The sequence below is a fragment of the Suricata suricatta genome, chromosome 14 (assembly GCF_006229205.1).
Source record: "Suricata suricatta isolate VVHF042 chromosome 14, meerkat_22Aug2017_6uvM2_HiC, whole genome shotgun sequence".
In the NCBI taxonomy this organism is placed as follows: Eukaryota; Metazoa; Chordata; class Mammalia; order Carnivora; family Herpestidae; genus Suricata; species Suricata suricatta.
Genome location: NC_043713.1, coordinates 67,060,968 through 67,087,213, shown reverse-complemented (window position 1 = coordinate 67,087,213; position 26,246 = coordinate 67,060,968). Strand labels below are relative to the sequence as shown.

The following is a 26,246-nucleotide window of genomic DNA, read 5'->3' as shown; positions in this document are numbered from 1 at the left end:
AGCCCCATGTTCCTTATTTTTTAAAGTGGGCTGCCGTTTCCTTCACTCTCTACATGTAGCGCAGAGCAGAAAACCTGCTACCACCTCCAGGACACAATCCTACATACTCTCTATCAGATGCTTTCATGACAGCACCCCAGTGCCCAACAAACTGACCTCTGTGGTAACAGGACAGGAAGTCACACCGGTCTCCCATGAACAAGGTGAAGTTAAAGGCGCTGCTTCATGTAAGCCTCTCCTTGGTAGAATCTGTAGGCCTTTACCCAATAGAGCAATGACAACATGTAACACGTACTTGATAAAATTGTATTTTTTTTACAGTCATTTGTACAATTTGTTACAAAACCATAGAAGACTACAACTTGTTTTAAATCATTTTTGGTCGGCAAATATGTAAAATCTGTGTGCAATTATCATGTATTTACAGGGCCTCATGTTAGTCATTTTCAATGATTATTCCAACAATGTCACACTCTCAACATAAGACATGGCTTAAGATAAATATATTAGTAAATAAATATTCTGAGAACATATTTCCATAAATGAAATGTGCTGCTATACATATACAGAATATACATAAGTTGTTTTCTAGCCTTTAAAACATTTTTAAAAAATGGTAATGTCGGAGAAGGAGCCCTTAGACCATTTTATTACAAAATCTTTACAGCAAAGTCTTTACAAAATATCTTTTAAGTGCTATGGGAGAAGTTAAAAAAAACATTTTAAAATAGTGTCTTGTTAGACCAACACAATAGAGTTTATATAAAGAGTAAAAAAAGGCAGGTCTGTTTAAAAAATAATACTCTTGATTAGTAATTATTTTTTAGACCTCATTTTAAAAGCATTAGTCATGCATGAGCTTTGAGTAGAAACTAGCAGCACGTAAGGGAGGAGGGTCTGAGCGGTGGGACAGCAGATCGGGCTTTGTAAAATGGCTTGGGTTCAAGAGAGGCGGGAGAGACTGAGTCAGAGCCAGCACACTGAGGCTGTGATTACAAAGAGGTACCTTGTTGATAAGAAGACCATTTTTAACTGGTTCCAGAACTCTTCAGTTTACCTGGCTGTCCCATACGCAGCGCTGGGCCAGGAGACCAGGCCTAACAGTCCTATTTTGGCTAAGGGGGGTGATTCTCAATGGAAAATGTGATGTTCCCAGTTTCCAAGGCTATATGACCCTGACATGCCACTGAGAGGCCACCGACAAAGGTGCTTGTCATGATTATTAGAGTCTTACAAGTTCGAAGAAGACATTCCTTTTAATTTGAATGCCTAGGCGATAGAGTTGGGTTGCTACTACATTCCAGGGACGTCCGTGTCTGGTGGGCCAACACAAATTTAAGACAATGGCTGATATTTGAAGTTTTAAAATTTCATTCTCCTGCTTCTACCACCCACCCTGTAAACTATAACAATCAAATGTTTCTTTTTGCCATCTGTAATTATTGCTCTTCCAAATGAAAATCGGACACATTTATGTTAATAAGCCCCGTGGAAGCCACATTAGCTACTCATCTCTTTATTGCTTTAAGGCCGTTGAGGAGTAGTTTTGCAGGCAGGGCTAAAGAAAACCAATTGGGGGTATGGTTTCAGACAAAGAGTATGCACTCAAAGGCATTAAAAATAAAACAAAAAACAAAACCACAAACAACAAGAAAATCTCAACAATGAGAAGCTGGTTTTTGCAATCCACATTAGAAGCCATACCCCCCACCCCTTCCCTAAAACCGTGCAATGCAAGCTGTGTCGGGCAGCTGCTGCTCCTGGCCCGAGAAATAAAGGCGGCCAGGATCACATGTCAACAGCTTAGGCGCTTCCCACACCCTCGCCAACAGGTGTGCTGGGCACCAGCCCGGGATGGGGGGGGGGGGGAGGCAGCCCCCAAGGGACTGTACCTCAGGGGCTGGAAGATACATCTCCCCTCGGTCAGTTCCAAAATGGCAAATGGCTCCGTCAGTTGTTGGAATTTCTGTCAAAATCTGGCTACAAATTTCCTAGGTAAATTTCATCATCACCAGCTAAGTTAAAAAAAAAAAAAAAAAAGGATTGGGATACTGTGAGAGTCTCAGTCAAAACGTTCTCTTCTGGACTTTGGGTTGACTTCCCCTGTCTTACTGGAGCCTTCGTCACCGAGGATGGCAACCCAGGGCAGTCTTTATTTCCCCACTCTGGGGGGGGGGTGCAGAGAGGCTAGGTTGTGAGGTCCCTATTCTGCCAATGAGCATTTCAGATGACAATAAATGAATAAAAGTGACCAGAGGAATTAGTGCACACAAGCACTAATGTGATTAGTTTCTTCTAAAAAAAAAAGCAACAAAAAACCCTCCAAAACAACAACAAAAAACTTCCTTAAGAACAAGAAGTTCATTGGACAAAAAGGATGACAATCCCTGATCTGAAATAGCTTTAAATAGATTCTCCCTTTTACAACTGGAAACATCTTAAAAAAATGGTTTGGGTTTTAAAACTCTCCCTCTTAAAAACACGAACAGCAAAAAGCTGGAAAAATATACAAAGACCTACCCTTTGGGTCTAAACTATCTGATAGTCTTTTCTCTGTCTCATGGAGGATCAATACATAATAGTGCATTAGGTAGAAAGGATAGTAGACATTTGCAGGCGAGATGAGCAATTTCAGCCGCGAGGCAGAGGGCTGAATGACCCTGAAGCGAGCTTCCAAGAGGGAAATGGGACGGGACACGTATCATTCAAATGGAGCTCGGTGCTGACCCTGCGGAGTCTCCAGGAAGGCAGCCCAAGGACGCTGGCTGTGCCCAGGCAGGCACGCTCCAGCACCCTGTATTCCTTCTCTGGGACACTCTCTGCCCCACTAAGGCCGCAAAAACTATATTCTCCCCGGGTGTTTGTCCCCACACACCCCTTTAACCATTTCTGCAGCCAGCGGCAGGAAGCCCAAGTTCAGGATTGTGAACTCTGTCCTTTTACCTAAGACACTGACCCAAAGGAACAGACTGAGAACACTGGGCTGAATTGTCCCTGTCACCCTGGGGCTTTGTGTAGCAATGGCTTGTCCCAGCTCCTCAGTGCTGCAGACCTTCCGCCCTGTTCCTAGCTGTTTCCATCAGCTGCCTAAAGGTGTGGGCTGGAGAGGCATGGCTTCTGAGAAGACCCGAAACTTTGTATGTTGGGATTTGCCACAAGAAAGAAAGAGGCAGCATTGATTGCATTGTTCCTCAGAGTTTGTACCCATATCAACTAGCTTTACTTCAAGTTTCTGGTTCATTTTCTAAGGCAGGTGTAGCCCTGAGCTTTTCAAAGGCCTGAGCCCCCTCTGGGGAGACAACAGTATCTACACATGATGTGGTTCAATTAATGCAGCAGTGATATTTTTTTTTTTCAGCAAAAGTTGGTAGTTAGGGTTCTTTAAAATATATATTTAAATAACTTTACATTTACATATAATATCTTAAAAAAACAAAGCAGAGAACTCAATCCCACACACCTCAGAACCCCAAGCACACACACTTTACAAAACAGAATACCATGTTATCAAAAGAGGCAAAAGACTCAGAGAATTTTGTCTGTTGGTTTGTTAATGGGGGGTGGGGGTAGGGGTGATTTGCCACAGGTGGCTCACATTTTGGGTTGAGAAGGAGGGCTCTCTTTATTACCACTTTTGTGTGTTTGTCAAAGCTAAAAAAATTTTTTTTCTTTTTTTTTCCGAAGGAAGTCAGAGCTCGGAGTCTCTACATAGTCCCCATTTCCACGCAAGAGTTCCTTCTGAGCTCAGGCTGCCGGGCCGCCATCTGCTGGGTGAGATCTCTGTCCTGGGAGAGAGAGAGAGAGAGAAAAATCATCAGGAGCAGAACAGGCGGTGGAGGCCCTGGGCACAACACACAAGGACCAGACAAGGGACTTGGGTGCCCATGGCCAGCGTGTGACAGGTTCTCAGGAATACTGGACAGACTGTGTTATATAGCAAAGAGCTGAAGCAGAGCTCCTTTGCAGAGAGGTCCTCATGCTGCTGGGGGCACAGGTGCCTCCTAGACAGTCAGCCTCCCTGCACCCTGGAGGTGCAGACACTTCTGGAAGGCCTTAGGAAGAATGAACACACCACATCCCAACTCTGGCCTAACGTCCTCTTCTGTTCTCACCTGCGGCCTCAGTGGCTGTGGTGCTGGACTCCTGAGTGTCCTGGGGGGCACCGAGGAAGCTGGCTCTGTTGGCCTCTGCCCCCTCCGGAGGGCAGGCAGGTGAGAGCGGTGCCCTAGCCTGGCAGCAGAGAACCGGCTCTTCTTCCTGGGATGCTCCCAGGCCTCTGTGGGGCCGCAGGGCGTCCGGGCCCAGGGTCCCACCCCAGGGGCTGAGGCCACGGGTCCCTTGGCAGTCTGAGGGCAGGCCTAAGTCACAGTCCACATCCTCTGGAATGATGGGGATGCGCTGGCTCAGGTCCCGGGCCCCTGAGTGGCAGCTGGGCGGGAGCTCCTGGGCCAGCGTGTACTGCACGCTCACCGAGCAGTCCTCAGTGTAGCAGCCACTGCCCCCTCCGCCACCATGGGCCACCTGCTTCTCTTCATAGAAGCAGCAGGGCAGGCCCTCATATTTCATCCCATCTGTCCTGGCCAAATGGTCTGGGTGAAGACCGTACAGGCCCTGGGAGCTTCCGGGCTGTGACTCCCCACCCGTGGGGCCACAGGCCTCAAAGGGGAGGGGGCCCCGGAGGGGCATGTTGCCCCCTGCCACTCCTGCACCGGGCTCCAGCGAGGAGGGCTGGGGCTCGCAGCAGCAGGCACAAGACAGCCCCTCACGGCCCCCCTTCCAGGTCCTCCTGAGGTCCGGGGCAGCCCCGGGAGAAGCCTCGAGCCCCACTTCTGAGGTAGAGCTGGCGGGCCCCCTGTGCTCCAGGGAGGAGTTGCTGCTGTAGTTCATTTCCAGGCTGCAGGTGGACAGCTGGTCCCCCGAGGGAGAGGCAGGGACGGGCCACGGCTCTCCCCGCCCCACACCTTGGGCTGCTAAGAGCTCCTCTGGGTGTGGGGAGCCCTCAAGGCACACGACAGGCCCCCGGCCTGAGCCACCTGAGCCCCCAACATCACTGGTGTGACAGGGACTCCGGCTGCGGTAGATGAAGGGGTCGTAGTCGCTGCTGAGGGAGCTGCGGAAGGTTGAGCAGCTCCCGTACACGCCCTGGTTGCTGACCTCGGTGCAGTCCACCACGGAGTCGCTGGAGGAGCAGTGGCACTGGCCAGAGCTGCTGCTGCTGCTGCTGTCGCTGCCCGGGCAGTCGGCCAGGTAGCCACTGCACACCGAGCGGTGGCCATGGTAGCAGCTGAAGCTGGACGTGCTGCCGCTCTCCAGGTGGGAGGGCGGGGCCATGTGCACCACGGTGGGGAACAGCAAGCTGCCGCTGCCACCACCACCACCACCACCACCACCACCACCGTTGCCGCTCGGGGGGAAGGCACGGGACGGGCCCCTGGGAGAGAGGCCTTGGGGAGCCTGGCCCTCCTGCTCAGGGTAGCTGAGGCCCTGGAAGTAGTAGTGTTGGTACATGGTCTCATACTGGGAGAAGCAAGCTGCCTTGGAGAAGCTGCGGCCACTGAACTTGGGCCTGCGGAAGGGGTGAGCTGGCGAGTAGGCCCGGTGCTCCAGGCCGCAGCGGTGAGGGGCCAGGGCGTGGTCCAGGTGCAGGGGCGGGTAGCTGCGGATGTAGGTGGGGGTCTGTGGGGAATAGAGGCTCTGCTCCCCATGCCGGTCCACGGTCAGCAGTGTGACGGGGTTCCCGTGGGAGTCCATGCTCGTCCTGGTAGGGTAGGCGGGGATGGCATTGGTCCTGTGCACTCGGCCGGGGTAGTGCACTGGCAGGATTACCCTCTGCTGCCGGCTGCGTGCAAGGTTGCTGGTCTCCACACACACAGTGCTTGCGTTTCCCTTTTGTTCTGGGGAGAGGCGGAGGAAACAAAGTCAGCAGAGCTGAGCACAAGGGGCTAGAGGGGTAAACCAGGGCAGAGGCTGAAGCAGGAGGCCTGGTCCCGTGCCAATGCAACCGGTCTCATGACGATGGCTCCTTCTAGGCCATCAGCACATCCAGCCACGCTGGCAGAGGCTGACCCACTTCTCTGTTTGAAGGGTGGTCTCGCCGGTAAGGGCCTGCGTCCCACCTCCCCTCAGTCCTGCCTGACAAAGACACCATGGGGTTTGCAGACAGCAGTGAAGCTACCAAGATGAAGGCACTTTCCCTCTTAGAGAAACAGCTCCCTGGAGTCTGCCCGGCATTCCGCACCCCTTATCCAATACCACAGCTGACGCAGGAGCAAACCGTGACCCCGCCACCTCACTTTCATTGCTCGTGGTGCTATGAACAACCCCCTGGTCCTGGCCATGGGCGCATCACCACTGTCATTTCTGCTAAAGACATTGTGGACCTAAGGCCCAGAGAGGCCAGATGCCTTGCTCAAGGTCAGGAGGCTGGTTCATGTGAAGAGGCCAAAACGGGACCTCGGGGCATTCTCCATGCCAGGCTCTCCTAAGGGCTCGGAGGGCTGGTGCACTCTGAAACCCAAGGTCCCCACACCTCCAGGTCCTGAAGGCAACGCTTGCTCACCAGTCTACAGCATGTGTCACACTCTTGCTAGGCATTTGGTAAGGACAGTGACTCTTCAGCAACAGTAGGGGCAAGTGACAATTACCTATGATGTTATGCCGACAGTGGGGGCAGGTGTGGTGCTGCAGCAGCCACGGGTCCACGCACTTCCGGTGAAAGCGGTGAGTACAGGGGATAACCCGCAGCTCCTGGGGAGGGAGAGGGGACACACAGCCTGAAGGTAGGGCTCAGGTGGAGGGCAAAATGCTTCTTCCTGAGGAGTCTAGCATGGGCCACGGAGCCCTGTCTGACATGCCAGTGCCAGAGGCTTTCTCCTCACCCACCCCCATCTCCAGCTGCAGGCAGACTCACTGCCCTTGAGTCGGCACCCACATTTGCGTTCTAGGGAGAAGCCCTGACCACGCTCCTCATTGCTTACGGAGGAAGCACACAGGAGCAAGCTCCTTTCTTGTTGCCTGAGGAAGGCACTCATGTTTATGCTGCCAGTGAGGGGAGACTAAAGCCGAGAGCTTCCGCAGCCCGGGGTGTGGAGAGAGGGCTAGGTTACCCCCAAGACCTTTGCATCTCTGGGATGATGGCTCCCTCTAGGTACAACAACTGGGTATGAGTAGAAAGGAAGGTGCCTGGGACTTGTAATTGACAGGTAGAGCAGCCAAGAGGCAAAGCTCTCCTGTCCTCTCTTTGCTGGACCCTGAATACTCACTCGAAGGTACATGGTTTATAACAAAGCAGCCTCTGAGAGAGGAGGTGATGGGGTTTTCTGAGGCAGGACCACCTCTGGCATTCCTGAGCCAAAGCACCCTCCAACTTTGCTAACATGACTTTGTTTTCCATTCTCTGACTGGCTCAACACAGTAATATTCAAGCTAATACCTAATGTTGTGTCTGATCTTGGAAAGAGTTCTACCTGCATTTTCTCATGTAACCTTTGTGATCACCGTGACTGCATGTCCGGCTCAGGCTCATGTCTTGAGCACAGCGCAGAGAATGAAGTCACTTGCCCGACTTGACCTGGCTCAGGATTAGAACGCAGGCAGTCTGCATCAAAAGACCATTCAAGGTTCTCTTAATATCAAGGCCTCTGTGAAAACTCATTTTTTCATCCAGTAGCCTACCTGGGAGCAGAACACTTTCATTAAAGTAGCATCAAATGTCTGCAACTGATTTTGAAGTGGTTTGCTTCCCCACCCCCAAAAATGTGCGTGTTTGGGTGCCTCTGTCTGGAGAGAGATTAAGCCAACGTGGCACAGTGTTAACAAAGGGTTATTCTAGGTAATGATGTATCACTCATTGAAGGACTCATTGCAGTTTTCCTGAAAGCCTGACACTTTCAGGATAAAAAGTCAGAAGAAAAAAGGTAGCCATCACACCCTTTGTCTCCTAAGTAAAAACACCCAGTGTTCCACGGGGCTTTGCAGGAGAGATCTGCTTCAGATCAGGTCTCAGTTTCCAGAAAAGCAATTCTAAAATTAAGTCAGTACATGTAGGGGGCACCTGGGTGGCTCAGGCAGTTAAGTGCCTGACTTGATTTCGGCTCAGGCTCCATTCTAGCAGTGCAGAGCCCGCTTGGGATTCTCTCGCTCCCTCCTCCCTCTCCCTGCCCTTCCCTTGCTCATGTGTGCTTGCTCTCTCAAAATAAAAAAGAATAATAGGGAAAAATTAAAAATAAAATAAAATTATGTTAATACATGTAAATGTTCTTAACACCAGACATTGTCTGGCCTAGCATATATTTCTCATCAACTTCTGAAGTCACGTGAGTGGAAATGGGTCCTCTGGAGAGAGTGTCCCTGCATTGTGGCCACCCTCCTCCAGGGGCAAAAAGCGGTTAGACAGTCTCAGGCCACTCTCTCGAGACTAGGCGTTTAAGCCCTTCTGTCCCTACAAAGGTGTGGGAAAAGGACACGGGGCTCTGTCCTTTCAGGTCCCATGTGCCTCTCCTGACCTATCCACCACATCCCCACCCAGGACGGGCCCCACCTCTGCCATTACCTCTCCATCAATGTACTTCTCCAGGCAGATGGCACAGTCGGATGTGGAGCTGCTGCTGAGCGTGTCCAGGGCCCCACAGCTGCCCTCCCGGCGTCCCTTGCTCTTGGAGTTGAACTTTCTGGTTTCCATCTTCTCCAGAGCCTGTACGGCCAGCCTGTTCATGGAATTCTGTGTGGCAGAATATGGTCTGTGTTAGGGTCTGGGACGGATTACAGTGCCAGTCGCCCTGAGGGCCATGGCATCTAATGCATGGGGACAGGTGTTAACGCTAGTCTTCTCTCAGACCAGAAGAGGCTTTTGAGAAGCACTAAAAATTCAGACTGCTGCAGCACAGATCTTCCAGACCCCTGAGTGTCAACAATTTGAACACAAGCTTCACCCAAGTGGCAGTATCAGCAGAAGTAAACACTTCAATTGGTTGGCCAACTCTGCAAGACCCTGAGTTATTAACCTGCTCTATACCCAGAGTTCCTCCTCTTCACACTGAAAGTTCTGAGGGCAAATGAGACAAGGCGTGTGGGTGCTCACCAAACCCAGCCACTGCTGGCCACCTAACTCTGTGAGATGTCAGTGAACCTCTCGCCAGATTGCCTGCCCAACGTCCACCATCTCTCTCCTGAGTTGTCACAGTACACGTGGTACAGTCTAGATTTTCACTTACCCTCTGCATCAACCTCTGCCCCCAAATCCTGCCTTCCTATGAGCACAGTGATGTGCTGGCTGGGATGCAAGAATGGCTACTCTGTTTATGGAGAATCATCTAGAGAGAGCTTGGAAAGATGCAAATCCAGATTCAGCAGGTCTGGGGTGCGGCCTGAGAGTCTGCATTTCTACCAAGCTTCCGGATAATGTGGACACTGCTGGTCCCCAGAGTTCTGCATTAATATTTAGAAATTTCTTGAGAAAAACTCCTAACTGGAAGCATTCCGAAGGCTCAGCCCTCTGGGAACAGAAGACATATGGTGATAAGCTTTGCTCTCGTTTTTCTCTGTCTTTGCTGTGTGCAGGTCACTGGGAACCAGCTGCACAGCCCAGTCCCCCGCCCCTGGTTTTCACTAGTGACAGGGCGGCAGGGATCTGCGCCGGCCAGCTGCTCTTAGGTATTACCTGACTGCGCCGCTGCTTCAGCTTGATTTTGACAAGGAGGATGAGGCAGACCAAGGAGACCACGACGAAGAATGCCAAGAAAATCCCCATGTCGAAGTACTCGGTGGGTTGCTGGAACAGAACACAAGACACGATGAGTCATGCGTCTCTTTGGCCTGGGGATGGGCACATGGCCTTGTGTATCAGCGCTGGTTGTAGTAGGGATGGGGCTAACTCGGGTGCGTTTCCCCTCATTTGCAGGAGGCACCTGGGGTGTGTGCAGGGCTAACCTGCACACACATGGGGTGCTCTCCAGGCCCAGGCGGTACCCCGTGGTGTGGCTAGGGGGAGCCTAAGCAGTAGGCCCGACCTCCTCACAGCTGAGAGAGCGCCCATCACAAAGCCTCGCTCCCTGCGGAATAGCGCAGAGTTCACTGTAACTGGTAGGAGAGGCCCAGCCGAATAAACACGAATATCATATTTATGGGACAAAGGAGTGAGTGTCATGTTTTGAGGGAACAGTGATTACTAACCATATAATTAATGGTTTACAACAACTCAGAAAATTGTATGCTGCTTCCACAAATATCGGCTTCCACTACAATGAGTCACATTTACCAAAGTGCTCTTTTCTCCTTTAAAAAGAAGCCGTCAAAGGCAGTGCTTTTGCAAATCCCCTCAACTCTGAGTTCTTATATTTTCCTCGTGGCACACGGCCTCTTCAGCCTCGAGGCCACCTCACCTAGGACATGCGTTTAACCAAAAGGAGGAGGGTTTTACTAATTGGTATCTAGAGAGTTGGTGCATACACGAGTCATCCCATATGTAAATATTTCAGTATTTGTGATAAGGAAATAAGCCCTATAGGAGGTGTCTGTCCCAGGTTCCTAGAATCTTCAGTCTGAGGTTTGGGCAAAAGATACCAATGAAGGGTTACTGGCCAGCAGTGGCTCTTTGACATACTCAAAGAGAAGCCTAAATGCTATTCATCGACCACCTAGAAGTCATGAACTTCAATCTCACTTGAAAGCTAGGTGTTCCAGACTCAAATATAAGTTAGGGGTTTTCGGGGCACCTGGGCGGCTCAGTCGGTTGAGCGTCTGACTCTTGACATTGGCTCAGGTCATGACTCAAGGTCGTGAGATTGAGCCCTGTGTCACATTCCACACTGAGCATGGAGCCTACTTGGGTCTCTCTCTCTCTCTCTCTCTCTCTCTCTCTCTTTCTCTCTCTCTCTCTCTTTCTCTCTCTTCCCCCCTCTCTCTGCCCCTCCTCCATGCATGCACACATGCATTCTCTCTCTCTCTCAATAAATTAACAAACTAAAAAAATATGATAAGCAGTTTTCAAATGCATTTATCCTCCGGGAAAAATGAAGTAGAGGCCTTTTTCTCTAGTCTGGGCCAAAAGGAAGGACGGGGGACAAGTGAAGCTGGGTGCTGGACATTCCTTCCTTCAGTCCTCCTCAGCCTTTCAGAGGGGGACTGGAGGGAAGAGAAAGAAGGAGAGGAAGCTAGCAAGAGGGAACACTGGTGGAAGAGACCAGAGACACCTCAGCACAAATCATCTACTTCTGGAAGATCTTTTCAAATCCTCTTTAAAGGAACTCGAGGGCTGACACTTCTCCTTGGCCTCAGGACTTCTACCTCATCTAAACTGCAGGGACACAGGCTGTGTCAGCATGTTAGATGGAAAGAACATCGGAACAAAAGCCCAAAGGGAATGAAGGCACAGGGAGCAGCAGAGAAGGGGCCAGGCTCACTCGAGGCGGGCGATGCTGAATCCTTGCTCGGGCTACTTTCTGCTTGTTGACGATGTTCATCAGCTTGATGGCGTCTGCACCCTTCACGTACACCACCGGCCTCTTGAGTGGGTCTTCTGAGCCCTGGTTTAGCTGAGGACGAAAAGATCATGCTGGTTAAAGGGCGTGTTTACTTTAAGAAGGAGCGTGCACGAGGCTGAAGGAAAAGAACAGCAGATACCATTTGAAAATCCCCTAAGTCCTCAAGCGTGACAGCCCTGGAGCTTCTGGAAGGGTGAGGCTGAGAACAATGCTCATTTTAGAACGGCCTGGGCAGGCTGAAGGCCCAGAAGGGTCTGTAAAAATGCCCTCCCCTCCCAACCACCAACCTCCTGGCTCTTCACTCCTCTCCCTGCCTTGGGGTCTGAATGATGTCTAGACATGGGTCTCCAGAGTGAGCGGGCAAGTGCAAAGCCCTGAGAGGAGGGCGATGGCCCTGTGACACACCGAGCTGGCTGAAGGAGGCAGCTCTCTCTGGGCAGGGGCTACGGTGCCGCGTGGCCTGAGGAGTTTACCTGGTCAATAGCTTCTGGGTTTTCCGATACATCAAAGATGACGGCAGTGGCTCCCCGCTGCACTGCCCGCTTGGCCTGGCAGGGAAAAAAAGAACAGGTTGGCATCCTTGCTCCCTGACCTTTCCAAAGCTGGCCTGGGAAATCAGACCTGTGTTCGAATGCAGAATCTGACAGTTACCAACTTCTGTGACTCTGGGCAAGTCACTAATAACTTCCTGAAACCTTAACTTTCCCATCTTAAAAAAAAAAAAATGTATGGCTGCATTCGGAGAACCAGAAGAGTTAGAATAGGTAGAAATAGATAACCGGGTACTGAATTAACCTTTGTCTCCCTATCCAGCCAAACATTAAAAACAAATCAACAACCTGCCCCGTCAGCATGAAGGTATTGGTTTCAGGATCTTCTGCTATGAACACAGAGCCACTGGCAACCAAAGTAAATGCCTCTGGTCCTTCTCTTGTGGTCCTGCTTCGTTCCCGCGTCACCCACTGCTGCTGTGAGACAGGCACACGAGATATTTCCAAGGGGATCTCAAAATGGTCGATTTTAATAACTGACATAAGCTGAAGACCTCTGGAGATGCTGTCAGAGGGAAAAGCTCCGAGAAAAAAAATTGTAAATGGGGATTGAGAGAAGTTGGCTGCCAAACCTGGCTGCACATCAAAAACCACTTGGGAAGTTTGTAAAGCAGATTTCCTGGCTCGAACCACAGAGACTGATTCAGCAGGGCTGGAGTAAGGCCCAGGAAACTGAGTTCTGGAAGTTTTCTGAGGGATTCAGATGATTCATCCACTTGGGGAACTAAGGATCAGAGAGAGATGAGATGAGAATGTTTTAGGAACAAATGTGAAGTGGTGGAATTATTTTTTTAATTATTATTTTTATTTTGAGAGAGACAGAGAGAGAGAGAGCAAGCTGAGGAGGGTTAGAGAGAGAGGGGGAGAAGGAGAGAGAGAGAGAGAGAGAGAGAGAGAGAGAGAGAGAGAGAGAGAGAGATCCCAAGCAGGCTCCAAGCTGTCAGCACAGAGACCAGTATGGGGCTCAAACTCTTGAACTGTGAGATCATGACCTGAGCCAAAACCAAGGGTCAAGTGCTTAACCGACTGAGCCACCCAGGAGACCCTGGTGGGATTCTTTTTTGAGGGAAAGGATTCTTTTCTAGCCCAACAAACCTTGTGGAAGAGCAAGACCTAAGACATAACCCCTGCTTTTCGGATCCTAATGTGGAGGGGGGGGGGGGCAACAACAACAAAAATAAAACCCCAAACCTCCTATAAGATGGGCGAATAATGGCTAGTGTTCAGAGATCAAGAAAGTCTCTGTGAGCCAGAGTGCTTGAGAAAGAATACAATTTGACTGGAAGGAATTCGTGTTGAGGGAACAGTCACTACCCAGATGCAGCGTGAGAAGGCAGCACTGACCCTGCAGAGCCGAGCACGTGGCTGGACCAATGGCTTCACAAGCCCACTAGAGGGCAGTCTTATCCCATAGCTTTTTTGAGACAATCCCCATACTGCACCACAGAAGCGGGACTGTGAACTCCACAGGGATCCTGCAAAGTCCGTCACAACTTAACAAGCCGGGGCACCCTGGCTGCTGTGCTGCGGAAGCTGTCCTTTCCCTGGGGGCTCTTCCTTGTTGAACTGAGACTCCATGTAGCTCAAGTCCCCTCTACCTCCTGTCCATCCCACCCCTATTGCCTCACCAGCAGGCTGTCGTTGGGAGTGGCTCTTGGGAGCTATTCCCAGCTCTGCCACTGACAAGCTGCCAATGGTGGGCAAGTCACTGAATCTCTCTCTGTACCAGTCTCAGTTTCCCCACCTGTAAGAGGAGGAGGAAGTCTATGTTATTATGACTAAGGTCCCTTCCAGTTCCCAATCTTGGCCACTCAACTGAGAGGCGGGGGACTATCCAGAGCAATGAAGAAACAGCTACAGTGGCCCTACTGCCCGCTTCCAGAGAGAGAGAGGACGTGATGGTACAGTGAGAAAGTTTGCGGCCAGGTGGCATCACTTTCTTTCAAAGGCTCTTTAGGGGCACAGACTCCCTTGCCTGTGGCCAACAGTCTGTGGGCCCCAGAGTTAGAAGTAGGCACTGCGTCTTCTACTCATGTGATACCCTCACCTTCACAAATTCTTCCCTCGATGTGGAAGGACCCCGAGGAACAGCACTGAAAACGAGGTAATCAACAGGACCTCTTGTTCCTTTATTTGGCTTTCATTCCACCATCAGGCACATCAACCAGTACCTGAGGGAAACGTGCATTGAGCTCCGTCCTGATCAGGAGCACCCAGCACCTTCTGCTTTGATGCTGGTGAACCTGCAAAGTCTGATGGCAGCTGATGAAAGGGTGTGGGACCCGGGGTGGCACAGGGCTCCAGCCATGTGGCTGTTCACGCTTCTTGGCTTCCCTGCTCCCCAGGAATGTGGAAGCCTCAAGGATCTGGAGGTGAGGCATGACCCATTCGGGATAGGTACTTTTTAAAAAGGCATTTTCAACAAAATCTAGGAGGGTTGAAGGGTTTCCCGGTTTCTATAGTAAAAACATCAGGTCAAGAATGAGGTGCTTAAATCCCATGTAATGGATCCATTTCACTGACTCAGACACAACCAAGCTAATACACAGGATTCACATACAAATATTTTGTTTGAGAAAATAATTCTCACAGCTGACTTACTTTAAAAATTAATGGAAGCTTCTATTTAAATAAGGTTGTATTTCTGGCCCATGCCAGGACTAGACAGGAGGGGAGTCAACCTAGGATCCTGTGGAGAACCGGCCTATTAGGAGGCAGCTCGGGATTTAAAATAGGCCACGAATAATCCAGACTTAGAAAATAACACATTTATTATACTATTCCCAAAGAAAACACAACACTACTTGGTCACACTTTCCCCCTCACCCCACATTTTTCAGTTTAAAAATAGATGAGGCATCCTCCTGAACCAGTCTTCACAGCTTAGATCATTTCATCATTTTACCAAGTCAAGCTTGGGCCAGAATATTGTTTCAAAACAAATCTAAAGCACAGATATGAGATGACATAATTGGGAGATTAGTGGTCTTGTGACCACTAGAAACCCTATCTCTATAAAGTCACAAAACTACCTGAGATAAGGCTGTTTCAAAGAAACGGTGGGAAATGCAGCCTGGTGGATGTTGCTAGATAAAGGTCACAGGTAAACCGGGCTCCAGCTGGGGAGGGCAGTTACCCTTGAACTGTGCACAGCCAGGCGTGGATGGAAGAGCATGAGAAGGGTGTGAACAGCAGGAAACAGGTGGGAAGTCTTGGGAAGGCCTCCCCAAAGAAGCCGAAGGCCCTCCCTGCCTTTATGGCCCTTTGCTTGCCCTCCCTCTGCCCTCCCACACAGCTACTTTAACATCCTTCATCACCTCTGCCGCCTCAGTCAGGCAAGACCTGACCAGTGTGGACAGGCCAACACCAGCCAGGAGGTGACTGGAAGCCCAGCGGTAGAATGTGGAACAAAAGGTTGTCATGGTCCTTTGTTAACCTCTCCAGGGCTTGCAAGACCCAAGGCTAGACAATCTCCATAGCCACTGAGACAAGTATCAGACGTGCAAACATGTGCACGCTTACATTTTCTCACGTACAAAGCTTCGAGCCCCGAAGACAGCGTCCTACCATGGTTAACAGTGATGCAAGCCTCTTAGGGTTATTCGATAAATGTCGATTCTGAACAAAAGCGAGCCTGCCTGGGACTGTGCTCCCGGGCTGCTGCCCTCCGAACGTGGGTGTGGTTCCCCCCAGGAAAGTGCTCCTATCAACATGTTCGAGTTTTGAATTTCCGCATGGGCATGAGGCTTTCTGATGAGAACGGTCCCACTAACCACCTCGCGGGTAGGAGAACTCAAAGCCTCCAGTCTGCTTTAGTTTCAATTAAGTTCAGGAATTCCAATCAGGAATGGATCTGGCACTGTCCCCAGCCTGTGCCGTCACACCCAGACTTGGTCAGTCCCAGCAGCGCCTGAGCAGACTCACTGCTGTTTATCTGTGTGCTGGTCCCAGTGTCTGATACTTATTAGACTTATTAGAGGGAATCTTCAATAGAGTACCATCTTACTTAATCAGAGATAACCAAAAGATGACTAAAAGTCTCCTTTGTCCCAAACTCCTGGCCACAGGATAGCCAAGGAAGCTGGATTATTAGTGCTGATATGAAGACCTCTGTTCTCAACCTCTTCTAGGAAGCTCGGGGGCTCCAAGTAGACCTTTTTTGTCTCTACTGAATACAATTTTTTTTCATTTTTTTTAACACTTATCATAACTTTCCAACAACAAGTCATTTAAAATTCTTTGTAGACATCTTTAAAGCTGTGAAATAGTCCTTCACATATTCTACTCACTCATGTATTTTTGATATTTGGGCTCTTTCAGCTTTTTATTATGATAACTAACAATGCTATACTGAATAAATTGTGGCTTAAGTTTCCAATTTCCTTAGGAAGGGAGGCCCAGGGCCAAAGAGCATGAAGATTATTCTAAGAGTTGTAATACAATCCATATAGGCTTTTAATGCCCCTCCTTATAAACCTACTCGATTCTTAATTTACCTGTAATGACAAGATAGGATGGCACAGATAATACAAGACAAATTTGTCAACACATTTAACTTCTGGATAAAGTGAGCCGTGGTGAGCTGGCCAGGGGAAGGAAGTCAGTTTGAGAATAACTCTCCACATGAAACTGCGTACTGCAGAAAGATACTCCAGTGTAGACTATCACATGTTGATCCTATCTACTGATTCTTCAAGGTCAAGTTCATGTACCACCCCTCTCATAAGATCGACAAATACTTCTCTAATAGCCTAAAGCAGCTAACTCTCTCTGGGCCCTATTATCGCTAAGGATTTTTCTCCTGCCACTTACTACTTTCTATGATGCATTTCCCCCTCCAATATGACCATCTTTAGTGTTTCTGCTATTTATAAAAGTTAAATGTGCTTAATGTGAATACTGAAATTAAAAGCAAAAAATAACTTACCCTTATAGCCCAGCTTTATGACATTAACAGTGTGGTTTATCTTTCCATGTTTTTTTTTTAAACCCACATATTAGCAGGAATAAAGTGCACATAAATATACTCACATATCAAAATACACTTAAAAGACACTTTAGCTAGGGGCACATGAGTGGCTCAGTTGGTTAAGCATCCAGCTTCAGCTCAGGTCATGATCTCCATGATCTCACAGTTCATCAGTTTTGAGCCCATATGCTGATAGTGCGGAGCCTGGAGCCCTGGAACCCACTTCAAGTTCTGTGTCTCCCGTTCTCTCTGCCCTTCCCCCACCCCGCTCCCACTCTGTCACTCCAAAATAAATAAACATTACTTTTTTTTTATGTCTTTATTTTGAGAGACAAAGAGCGAGCAGGGGAGGGGCAGAAAGAGAGAGGGAGACACAGAATCTGAAGAGCAGGCTCTAGGCTCTCAGCTGTCAGCACAGAGCCTGATGCAGGGCTTGAACCCACGGACTATGAGATCATGACCTGAGCCACCCAGGCGCCCCATAAAACAAACAAACAAACTAACAAACATAAATAAATAAAATAGCTACAAGCAGTCCTGCCTCGACAAAGGGCATAGATCTTACATATAAATGCCTGGTCTGCTTGCTCAGCTCTCCTGCCCTCAGGGTCTAAAGGAACCAGGAGGCAGATCTTGACCAGTCTGTGTGCCCTATAAAGCTTAATAAAGCAGATTGCCCTGGGCATGGTCCATACTCAATAAATTAACTAGTAGGGAGGAAGAGAGTTTAATTCTATTTGCAGTGCCGTTTATTCATTTATTTGTTAATAGTAGCAATAAACAGTTGTTCTGTGTGCTCGGCCCTGGGGATACACACAGCAGTAAGCAGCCTGTGGCAGACCCCTGTCCTCACGCAGCGCCCATTCTGCAAGCGATGCAGGTACAGAGGCCAAGCGCGTCACAAGGAATAATTGGAGTGTTCCATTCCGAGGACAAATGAGTAAGAAATTATGAAGGTGCAGTTCTCCCATGTCTCTATTGTAGCTTCTCCCAAAGTATGTATCACAGGATGAGATTTTCTTGGTTAGTGTCCTTTGTGAAATGCTGCATTTTCTAGAGTGACCCCTGATATCCACAGAGCACATTAGTATGCTAGAGGCTCTTATCTACCAGGAATCCCCCATTTTGGGGATACAGAATCCTTCGGCAGCAACTCTGCCAACACTCCCTCCCTTCTATGGGAGTCATTTTGGAACCCACTGCTCAGGGCGCCTGGGTGGCTCAGTCAGTTAAGTGCTCAACTTTGGCTCAGGTCATGATCTCACGGTTCATGAGTTGGAGCCCCATGTCAGGCTCTGTGCTGACAGCTCAGAGCCTGAAGCCTCCTTCAGATTCTGTACTTCCCTCTCTGTCTCTCTCAAAAATAAACAAACATTAAAAAAAAAAAAAAAGGAACCCACTGCTCCATGGTGCCTGGTAAGCCAGCAAGAGTGGACTACCACTCCTTATTCATTCCCTTGCTCTAAGGTACAGGGAGGCGGCTGGGGAGTATGGCAGGAGCTACATTTTGAGCTGGAAAACAATCAGAGAATTTACACACTACAATTTAAATGAGATGGTTATTGGTATGAAAACATACAATTACATAGTTCAACTTAACTATTTAAAAGATCCAACTGTGTGCCAGACACCCCAAGAAAGGTACAAGCCAAGACCTTCTAGTAGCGTCTGTCATTATGCACTGGTTGTTGCCCTGGGAGAAGAGCTCTTGCTTGGCAAGGAGCAGGATGAGGATGTGGAGATATTGTTTTACCCAAGAGAGTGCTCCGTTGTGGGTCTCCTCTGATACATGTGTAGAGAGCAGTGTGACTCAAGTGGCAGAAACCATTATTGAAGAGAATCCATTCTGGCACCAGAGACCCCGAGTCCCTCAGCATTCTGCTTCGATCTGGCTCCCCAGTTCCTTCTATGGCTATTCCCAAAGCAGAGCACACTGTCCTGGGCATCCGTGGGTCATTTCTTGCCCAGGCTGATATGGGTGCATGAGGTCTTGTCACAGGCCAACCCTTCATGCAGTCCTTACCTTCCTACCACCTAGGCTCACAGGGGCCAAGGTGAACCTTGGCCCTCACCCCTACACTCAACTGTTTACCAAGTTTTGCTGATTCCATCTTCCAAATCCGTCCATTGCTTTTCCATCCCCACTGCTGCCACCCTGTCCAGGACACCAGACTTCTCACGTGAGTCACAACAACAGTCTCCCTTGGGGGTCCTCCAGCCCATCCCACCTGCCTCCCAGCGTGGTCTCTGCCCAGAAGCAGAGGACTCCTCTACATCACAGCTCTGACCTGGACTACTCTCCTCTGATAACCGTGTTGCTCTTAGGGAAAGCCGTGACCTCTCTGCTGCTTATGGTAAACTCCACACTCCAACCCCGAGTCTAACTGGGCCGAGCTTTCACTAGTTCTCTGATGGCCTGCATTCTCTGTGCTGAGACACACTACCTCCTCCACACCACCTAGCCTTTACCTCTTCTAATTCTTGGTCGACTTAGGTGTTATTCCCTCCACACTGTTACTGCCTGTGCCCTGACTGCCCCACGGTTGCAGCTCTTATGACATCACACTGTAATTGTTTACTCTACGTGCCTCCTCACTAGAGGGCGGCTAATGTGTCAGACTTCTTTCCTGTTAAATTCCCAGAATCCAGCAAAGGGCCTGGCACAGGGTAAATGGCCAAAAAATGTTTGTTGATTAACCCAGAAAGATCAGCTTTTGCCCTCGGGGTTAGCATCAAACACCTAGGCCGCTGTTACTTCGAGCACAGACCATAGCTCGCTCCTGGCCACCTCATCTCCCGTTTCCTTTGACTCAGATTGAGAAAGGTCTGTTTCACATCTTCTTGGAACTCAAGAATCTGCGCATTTGAGACTTTCAGGATTTGGTTTATTATCCGCATGCACATCCCCTGCTGCGGCATCTGCTGACGGGCCTCTTATTGGTGGTTAGTGCTAAGGCAGCCATTGTTGTCTCTGACAGCCTTGACCCCAGCCACATCGAGTGATTCTGCCTCGATGTGGATCTTTATCAGGCCCCAGGCCCCTGTGTGAGCACATCTCTGATGTCAAAGCTCTTAGAAAACAAGCCCGCGCACCTGCCACGTTTGTTCCTTCCACTCTCTGGAGGAAGGCAAGCTCCTTTAAAACTCTGACCAAAGGAAAACCGCTCACCAAACGACTACCCTTGGGCAAATCCACAGGAACAGATGGCAGGAGATGCAGATTCTTACAAGGTCCTCCCATTATCACTCAGGGGACGTTGGCTTTTCTTCAGCCTCAAAGACTGGTGAAACCTATGGAACATCTTGAAACAGGTGGCAAAAGATGGCCTATACCAATAGGGGCCTGTCTTGGGGAAGTGAGCAGATACTAGTCTGCCTTCCCCACCTGGTGCGAAGATCGGAAGCTTGGCTTTCTGGGGGAACTGCTGGCAGATTCCAAACTCCCACAGTGACGGCCTCTTTTGGGGGCAAAGAGACCAAAGCACGGGCTTGAGAGCCACACCCACCTAAGGCTCGAGCCTGAGGCATGTCACTGCCAGGAATGCAGAGTGCCAGGAAAAAGCCCTGGGTATGTTTCCTCTGCTCCAGGGCCTGCTCTGTGGTGGGGGAGGGACAGGGGCTGTGAACACCGATGGAGATCAACCACCCAGAGGCTGACCACGCCTGACACCCACTGGTTTCTCCTGGCTGGTCCCACCGTAGTCCAAACAGCCGGTGCTCCCTGGGTGCCTTTATGCCCCACCCTCTGGAGGCCTCTGAGAGGCTTTTAAGCCCTCTCTCCTCACTTTTTCCTTTCCTCCTCCCCTGTGCTCTTCGCTTGGTAGTGACCACCCAGGCACCAGGCTCTTGATCATTCTGGTCAGCTGCTGTTCCCTGAAGCATGAGTCACTGCTCTGACAGGGGACAGATACTCTTGCCAGGCGAGGGGGCTTGAAAGACTGGTCTCACCCAGCGCCCTGTTTTCCTACAGAAACCTTTCGTTCCATAGGAAATGAGGTCACACACCAGAGCACATGGGTAACCGGTGAGAAAATGCCGGTGCCAAGAAGGGGGCAGGTGTCAGAAGTGTGGAGGGAAAGGACCCTAACACACTGGAACCACCAGAGAACCACCTGCTGCTCTGAGGCAGCGCAGAGAGGAAGGGGTGCACCTAGCTTAAAAAAATACCTGCTTTCTTTAAAGGACATGCAACATAAATGATTTTAACAAGTCAAACTTGTGGAAAGGTTGGCTAATTTACTTTCATGATTTGGAGCCCCTAATCCACTGCCTAAAGGAGATCAACACACAAAACGGCCCCAAAGGGGTAAGTAAAGAGGTGCGGTGCAAGGCCGCCTGGGCAGCCAGGCAGGCTCACTTTCGAGTGGGAGAGCAGGTGGGTGGGTGGGTGGCGCTGCTCTGCCCGCTCCACCCGGCTCCTCGCTCCAGGGCTTGGCTGCAGCCCGGCCTGACCTTCCAGGTTTCGCTGGCAGGAGATCAAAGTGCCGAAGCCACAAACACAGCTCAGAACTTGGAGGCCCCTGCGGCCTCCCCCCCAGGGTCCCTCCTCCCCTTCCACCCTCCAGCTTCAACCCCGCCTCTCCACGCCCTCCGTCAGGGTCCCTCCCCCTCCTCTTCCCCACGCCCCCCAGTCCCTCTCCCCACTCCGTGGGGCCAGCCTTTGGGGGCGGGCTCCCATCCGGCCTTCGCTGACCCTATCCAGCTGGCCGCGCCCCTCCCCTTCGGGGGATGGTATTTCGGTATTTCTCGCCATAATTAAAAGTCATTAAGCCTCCAAAGGCTCCTGTGGCTGCCGGTTCTGAGCTCCAGAATGAGGATGATGCATTCATTTTAAGTCCTAGTTAAGATTATGCTGATCTATTTAGGAGGTATGTAGCAGCGAGAATTCAGTGGTTAAGGCTGCCTCAGTTTAGTGTTATTTATTCTCAAAATACATAGCAGCCTCACTTAATTTCTTCTAGTTAAAGAAATCGACAGAAAAGGCTGGAGCCGGTGGCCATGTCACAAGGCCATTACACAGGCTGGTACCTTCTTTACCACCAGAAAATACTGGGTTCAAACGGAAATGCATTTCCCCAGGTCTTAATCTTAAACACAGCCATTTTACACCAGTTCTAAGAAACACAATGATCCTCTTTGTTTTAACACCTGACTAGGAGCACCCCAAACCCAGGAAGCCTGTCCACACCCTCCTTTCCATGGCCTCGCTGGGTGAAGAGATGTTATGGAAAAATGTCTGCATTCGGGTTGTTTGATGAGAGGTCTCTGCCTGGCAGAGAAACTTTTTGGAAGAACTTGTCTGCTGCTATCTTGGGTAGAGTTTCCAGAAGTCCCACTTCAGGGCCAAATCTTACGAAGTCAACAACTAGAAAATTTAAAGAGGACCACTCCCTTCTCTGCATATGACCGGTAACACCTGTTTAAGAATCATTGGCAAGTTAATTAGGTTGTGTATTTGGGCTTAACAAGGAACAACAGTGCCGACAAGGTCTGAAGACCCTAGAGCCTCCCTTCTGCCTTGAGAAGGGGAGGGCAGACTCTTAGCGAACTGACGGCTGAGCTCCTGGCTACTGCAGGCAGCCATCAAGCAGGGCAGACTTGCTTCTCGACCTTGGCCCCCCAGCTTCAGAGGAGGCAACTGGGGAGATTTAAAAAATACCCTTGCCCAGGGCCCTGCCCCTAAACATGATGATTTCACCCCTGTGGAATGAGTCCTAGCAGCAATATTTTTCTAAAAGTTTCCCAGTAGAGTTTTAAAACTCAGGTAGGGCTGAGAACCACTGAGCCTCAAATGGTAGAAAGCCTCCGGATGACTGTCAAAGGCACATCCCGGGGCCCCTCTCCTGATTCAGTTGGACTGGTGTAGGTCCAGGAGCTACCTAAACAGTGCACGGGCAATACTCACAATGGGGGCAAAGGAAAAGTGTTAGCGAATTCCTGCATGAGGTGGTACACTGTTTGAAAAAACAAGATTACTCTGATTATATGATTTTCTTATTTGTACTAAGAGGAAGAGAATCTGAATGAAAGAATGTTTGCACGCCTGAGGCAGGTTTGCCTCTAACATTGGAAGGAGTTGGGACAAGAGCCAACAAACCATGAAATAAAATATATGCTACCTTTCTATCGTTATGTACACCTTCATAAAGATCTGAAAGGTCACGTTCAATGGAGACTTCTCTAACTCCCTGGAGTTCCTCATCAGACAATGTCATTGTGGAGAAAGCAGATTCCTGACCCACCCTGCATTTTGAGAGGACTTGTACACATGTGAATAAACACCCCAGCCTCGAGGCTAAGGTCTGTCTATCCTCCTTGAAAAGAGGGGTAGGATCCCAGGGCAGTCGCCCCCAGAAGGATGGTCCTGGACAAGGGGTCTGCAAGGTCCTGGAAGCCAGCATTGGCTCATCTTGGGGGAATTTGGGATCCCGGGAATGGTTTCTAGAAGGGGGCTTCCCCTTGGACTCTTAACCCAGTGGCCAGAAGCTTCAGAAGCAGGGCGTTTATTGCCTAGTCTCAGGATAGTACTGGTCCAAAGCATCAGACTCCAAGAGGGAAAAGTAAGCTAAGTACCTATCATGCACCAAGCAGGCAGTAGGTGCTTTCAAATGGCACGGATTCTGCACAGCAACTCTGTAGTCAAGGGGGTGTAGACTCCCATTTTATAGCTGGAGGCTCTGAGGTGACCTCACAAAGCCATGAAGTAGAGAGCTGACATGTGACCTCCTCCTCTCCGTAATCCCAGGCTACAAAATACTCTGGTTATCCTAGGGCTTTCCATAATCAAGCATGATGGAAATGTGTGCACATATATTAACATGAATGCTGAATGTCCAAGGATTCCATTAATAGCTTATGTAAGTATTGTATTTCCCAATCCTACAAGGCATTCCAGACAGCTCTTATCCTAACCCATTTGGACTCCCTCATCTTTAAAACTCCCTTTACAAATGTCATGCAGCTCCATATAGTCAACATAAAGAGGGGTGGCAGGGTGGAAAAATCTACTTATGTGCAGGGTTAGCTGCTTGAAAGCTCATGTTTGTTTTGTCAGGGGGGCTATTTCGTTCAGGGGAGTTGTGTCTTATTGCCATCTTAGCCAACGCAAGCTCACAAACAATACACCTTCCACTCCGTACACTTCTTAAAGATCTACCAAGGTGGTTCCAAAATGGTCCCCCACGTACCCTGTTATATTGTGTCCTTGAATCTGTGACTTGGTATTAGCAGCATTTAAGAATGATATGATTTCACTGTCTCTTAACTTCACACCAGAAACACGTAACCAGCAAGAGAACCAAATCCCTCTCTCTAGAGAAGGGCAGGGTCCCAAGCACCGCCACCCCCAGTCATACCGATCTTATCTGGGTACAATCAGTTTGATGACACTCCCAACCAAGGTGGCCTTGAGGAAGAACACAGCCTAAATTGAAGGTGATCTGTGAATGGGCGGACCAATCGGGGAAGGGGCCATGGCAGAGGGAGGGGGAAGAGGAAGAGCTGTCACTTCACACAGTCTGGGTTGAAATCCTGGCTCACCTTGTCAGCGCTGTGACTGCGAGCAGACCTGACAACCTTTCTGTGCTTCCTCCATCTGTTCAATGTGGATAATGCTAACAGGACGTATTCTCACGATTCTTGAGAGAGGCCAGGAGACTATATGAGAAGATGCCAGTCACATGGCAAGAGCTGAGGCCCCATCCCCCTCCTCAGACATGTCATATACACGATATGTGTCTCCTGTGGGCACCTGGCCCTTCCCTTGACTGTTTGCATACAGGATTCTTCTTTCCATGAAATAGCCCAGTTCCTACACAGAGAGCCAGGCACTCAAGAGTCACAGAGACTCTACCATCTGAAAGGTTCTGGAAGTTGGTGTGACTCTGCTGCACAACACATACACACAGAAACATCACAGTTTAGGGCAAGAAATGATGCCATGGCACCAAACGGGCCGAAGGCAGTCAGTAGCTGTCAGCCTAGAGGCATACTGGAATGTCCTGGGGAGCTTTTTAAAAATACAAGGGCTGAGCCCTCCCTAGAGACTGAGGAGGGGTATCTGCCTAAAGGTGGACCTGGCCTCCATAGATTTGAAAGCTCTCTGGGTTAATCTGTACGCATACCTAATGTATAGACAAAGACCCTAAGGAGGTCAGAGGAGAGAGAGGGCAGCAGGGAGTGTGCTAACTCCAACTCATCATTCCCTTGTTCATCTCCTCCCAGAACTGCCAGATTCCTTTCTCAGTTACACTTAACTTGGTTTCTAGAAACCCACTTATGCTATTGTAACTCAAGACTTAAGGAAAGTCCTCGTTAAGAAGAATGCACTTCAGGGCAATAAACAAGTGAGCTTTCTGTGGTCTGGCTCTAGGAATGATACCTCCCTCCCCCGAAGCAGAAGCCTGGGTCCCTCCCAATCAAAGGTCTCAGGGGCAATGACTATCACAAGCCCCTGGACTGGCACCTGGAACCCAGCAGGCAGCAAACGCTGTGGGGAGGGGCCGTGGGCACAAGAGCAATTCTCTATCCCAGATAGGGCAAGCTTTTGGGGTTTACAGTAGATGTCCTCCTAGCTCCCTAGGTCCAGACCTTTGGCTTCTACTCCACAGGGGTCCCTGGCAGGACAGAGCCATAGAATGCAAGTTCCAGAAGTGAGTTCTGAGATAACAGCATGATAAATGTTCTGAAAGATATGAATTCCAGGGACACCATTTTCAAGTTGAAGTCCCATTTTTCTTCACAAAACACATCCTTTCGTGAACTAAAGCCCTCAAACACACTCCGAGCTGAGTTAACCAAGTCACAGAACTTGGACGCCAATTGCCCAACTAACATCCACGTCTCTGCCAATGAGTCATGCCAGCATTTGCTATTAGGAACAATTCTAGTGACTCGGACTGGGGGTGTAGAGGGGAGATACCAGATGTAGCAGCTGAGATCATGGGTTAGGCTGTAAAACATAATAGGAGTCAAACCCAGAAAGGCCTTGCTTTAGTGTCTGAATAAAAGAACAAGTCCTATAGTCCCATTTCTATAGGCCAATAAGCTGAAGGCCATTAAAACTATACTCTTATTTCTTCCAAATGCATTCTAGTCCTGGTGCTCAAGTCATCACAACGGTGGTGATGATGGAAGGGAAGGAGAAAAGCTGACTCAGGCACCAAGGGGGCCTTTCTCTGGCCAAGAATGGACACGAGGTGAAGGGAAGAGATACTCTTGGGAACCTCTCCAGGGGCAGCAGCTAGA

General features: G+C 49.6%; 1 protein-coding gene and 1 long non-coding RNA gene across 4 annotated transcripts in view; one reads left to right on the top strand and one right to left on the bottom strand.

Moving 5' to 3' along the window:
* Positions 1-285: 285 nt before the first annotated feature.
* The window catches only part of ZNRF3 (zinc and ring finger 3), a 60,833-nt gene continuing 34,872 nt past the window's right edge, over positions 286-26,246 (bottom strand). The window contains exons 1-8 of one of the 3 annotated variants that reach the window (XM_029921529.1): positions 19,470-19,541; positions 11,954-12,028; positions 11,400-11,531; positions 9,659-9,769; positions 8,552-8,719; positions 6,645-6,747; positions 4,113-5,894; positions 286-3,785 (exon numbers count right to left, since the gene is read on the bottom strand). In XM_029921529.1, the coding sequence (XP_029777389.1) occupies positions 3,745-3,785; positions 4,113-5,894; positions 6,645-6,747; positions 8,552-8,719; positions 9,659-9,769; positions 11,400-11,459 (2,265 nt within the window). In that variant the 5' untranslated portion in view covers positions 11,460-11,531; positions 11,954-12,028; positions 19,470-19,541 and the 3' untranslated portion in view covers positions 286-3,744. Of the gene's footprint in view, positions 3,786-4,112; positions 5,895-6,644; positions 6,748-8,551; positions 8,720-9,658; positions 9,770-11,399; positions 11,532-11,953; positions 12,029-18,753; positions 19,423-19,469; positions 19,542-26,246 lie in introns of those variants that run through there. The other 2 variants (XM_029921528.1, XM_029921527.1) reach the window with 2 other exon arrangements.
* LOC115277357 lies at positions 19,650-23,294 on the top strand. Its single transcript, XR_003902390.1, has 3 exons — positions 19,650-21,306; positions 22,157-22,409; positions 23,009-23,294. It is a non-coding gene; the product is annotated as an uncharacterized LOC115277357 (long non-coding RNA).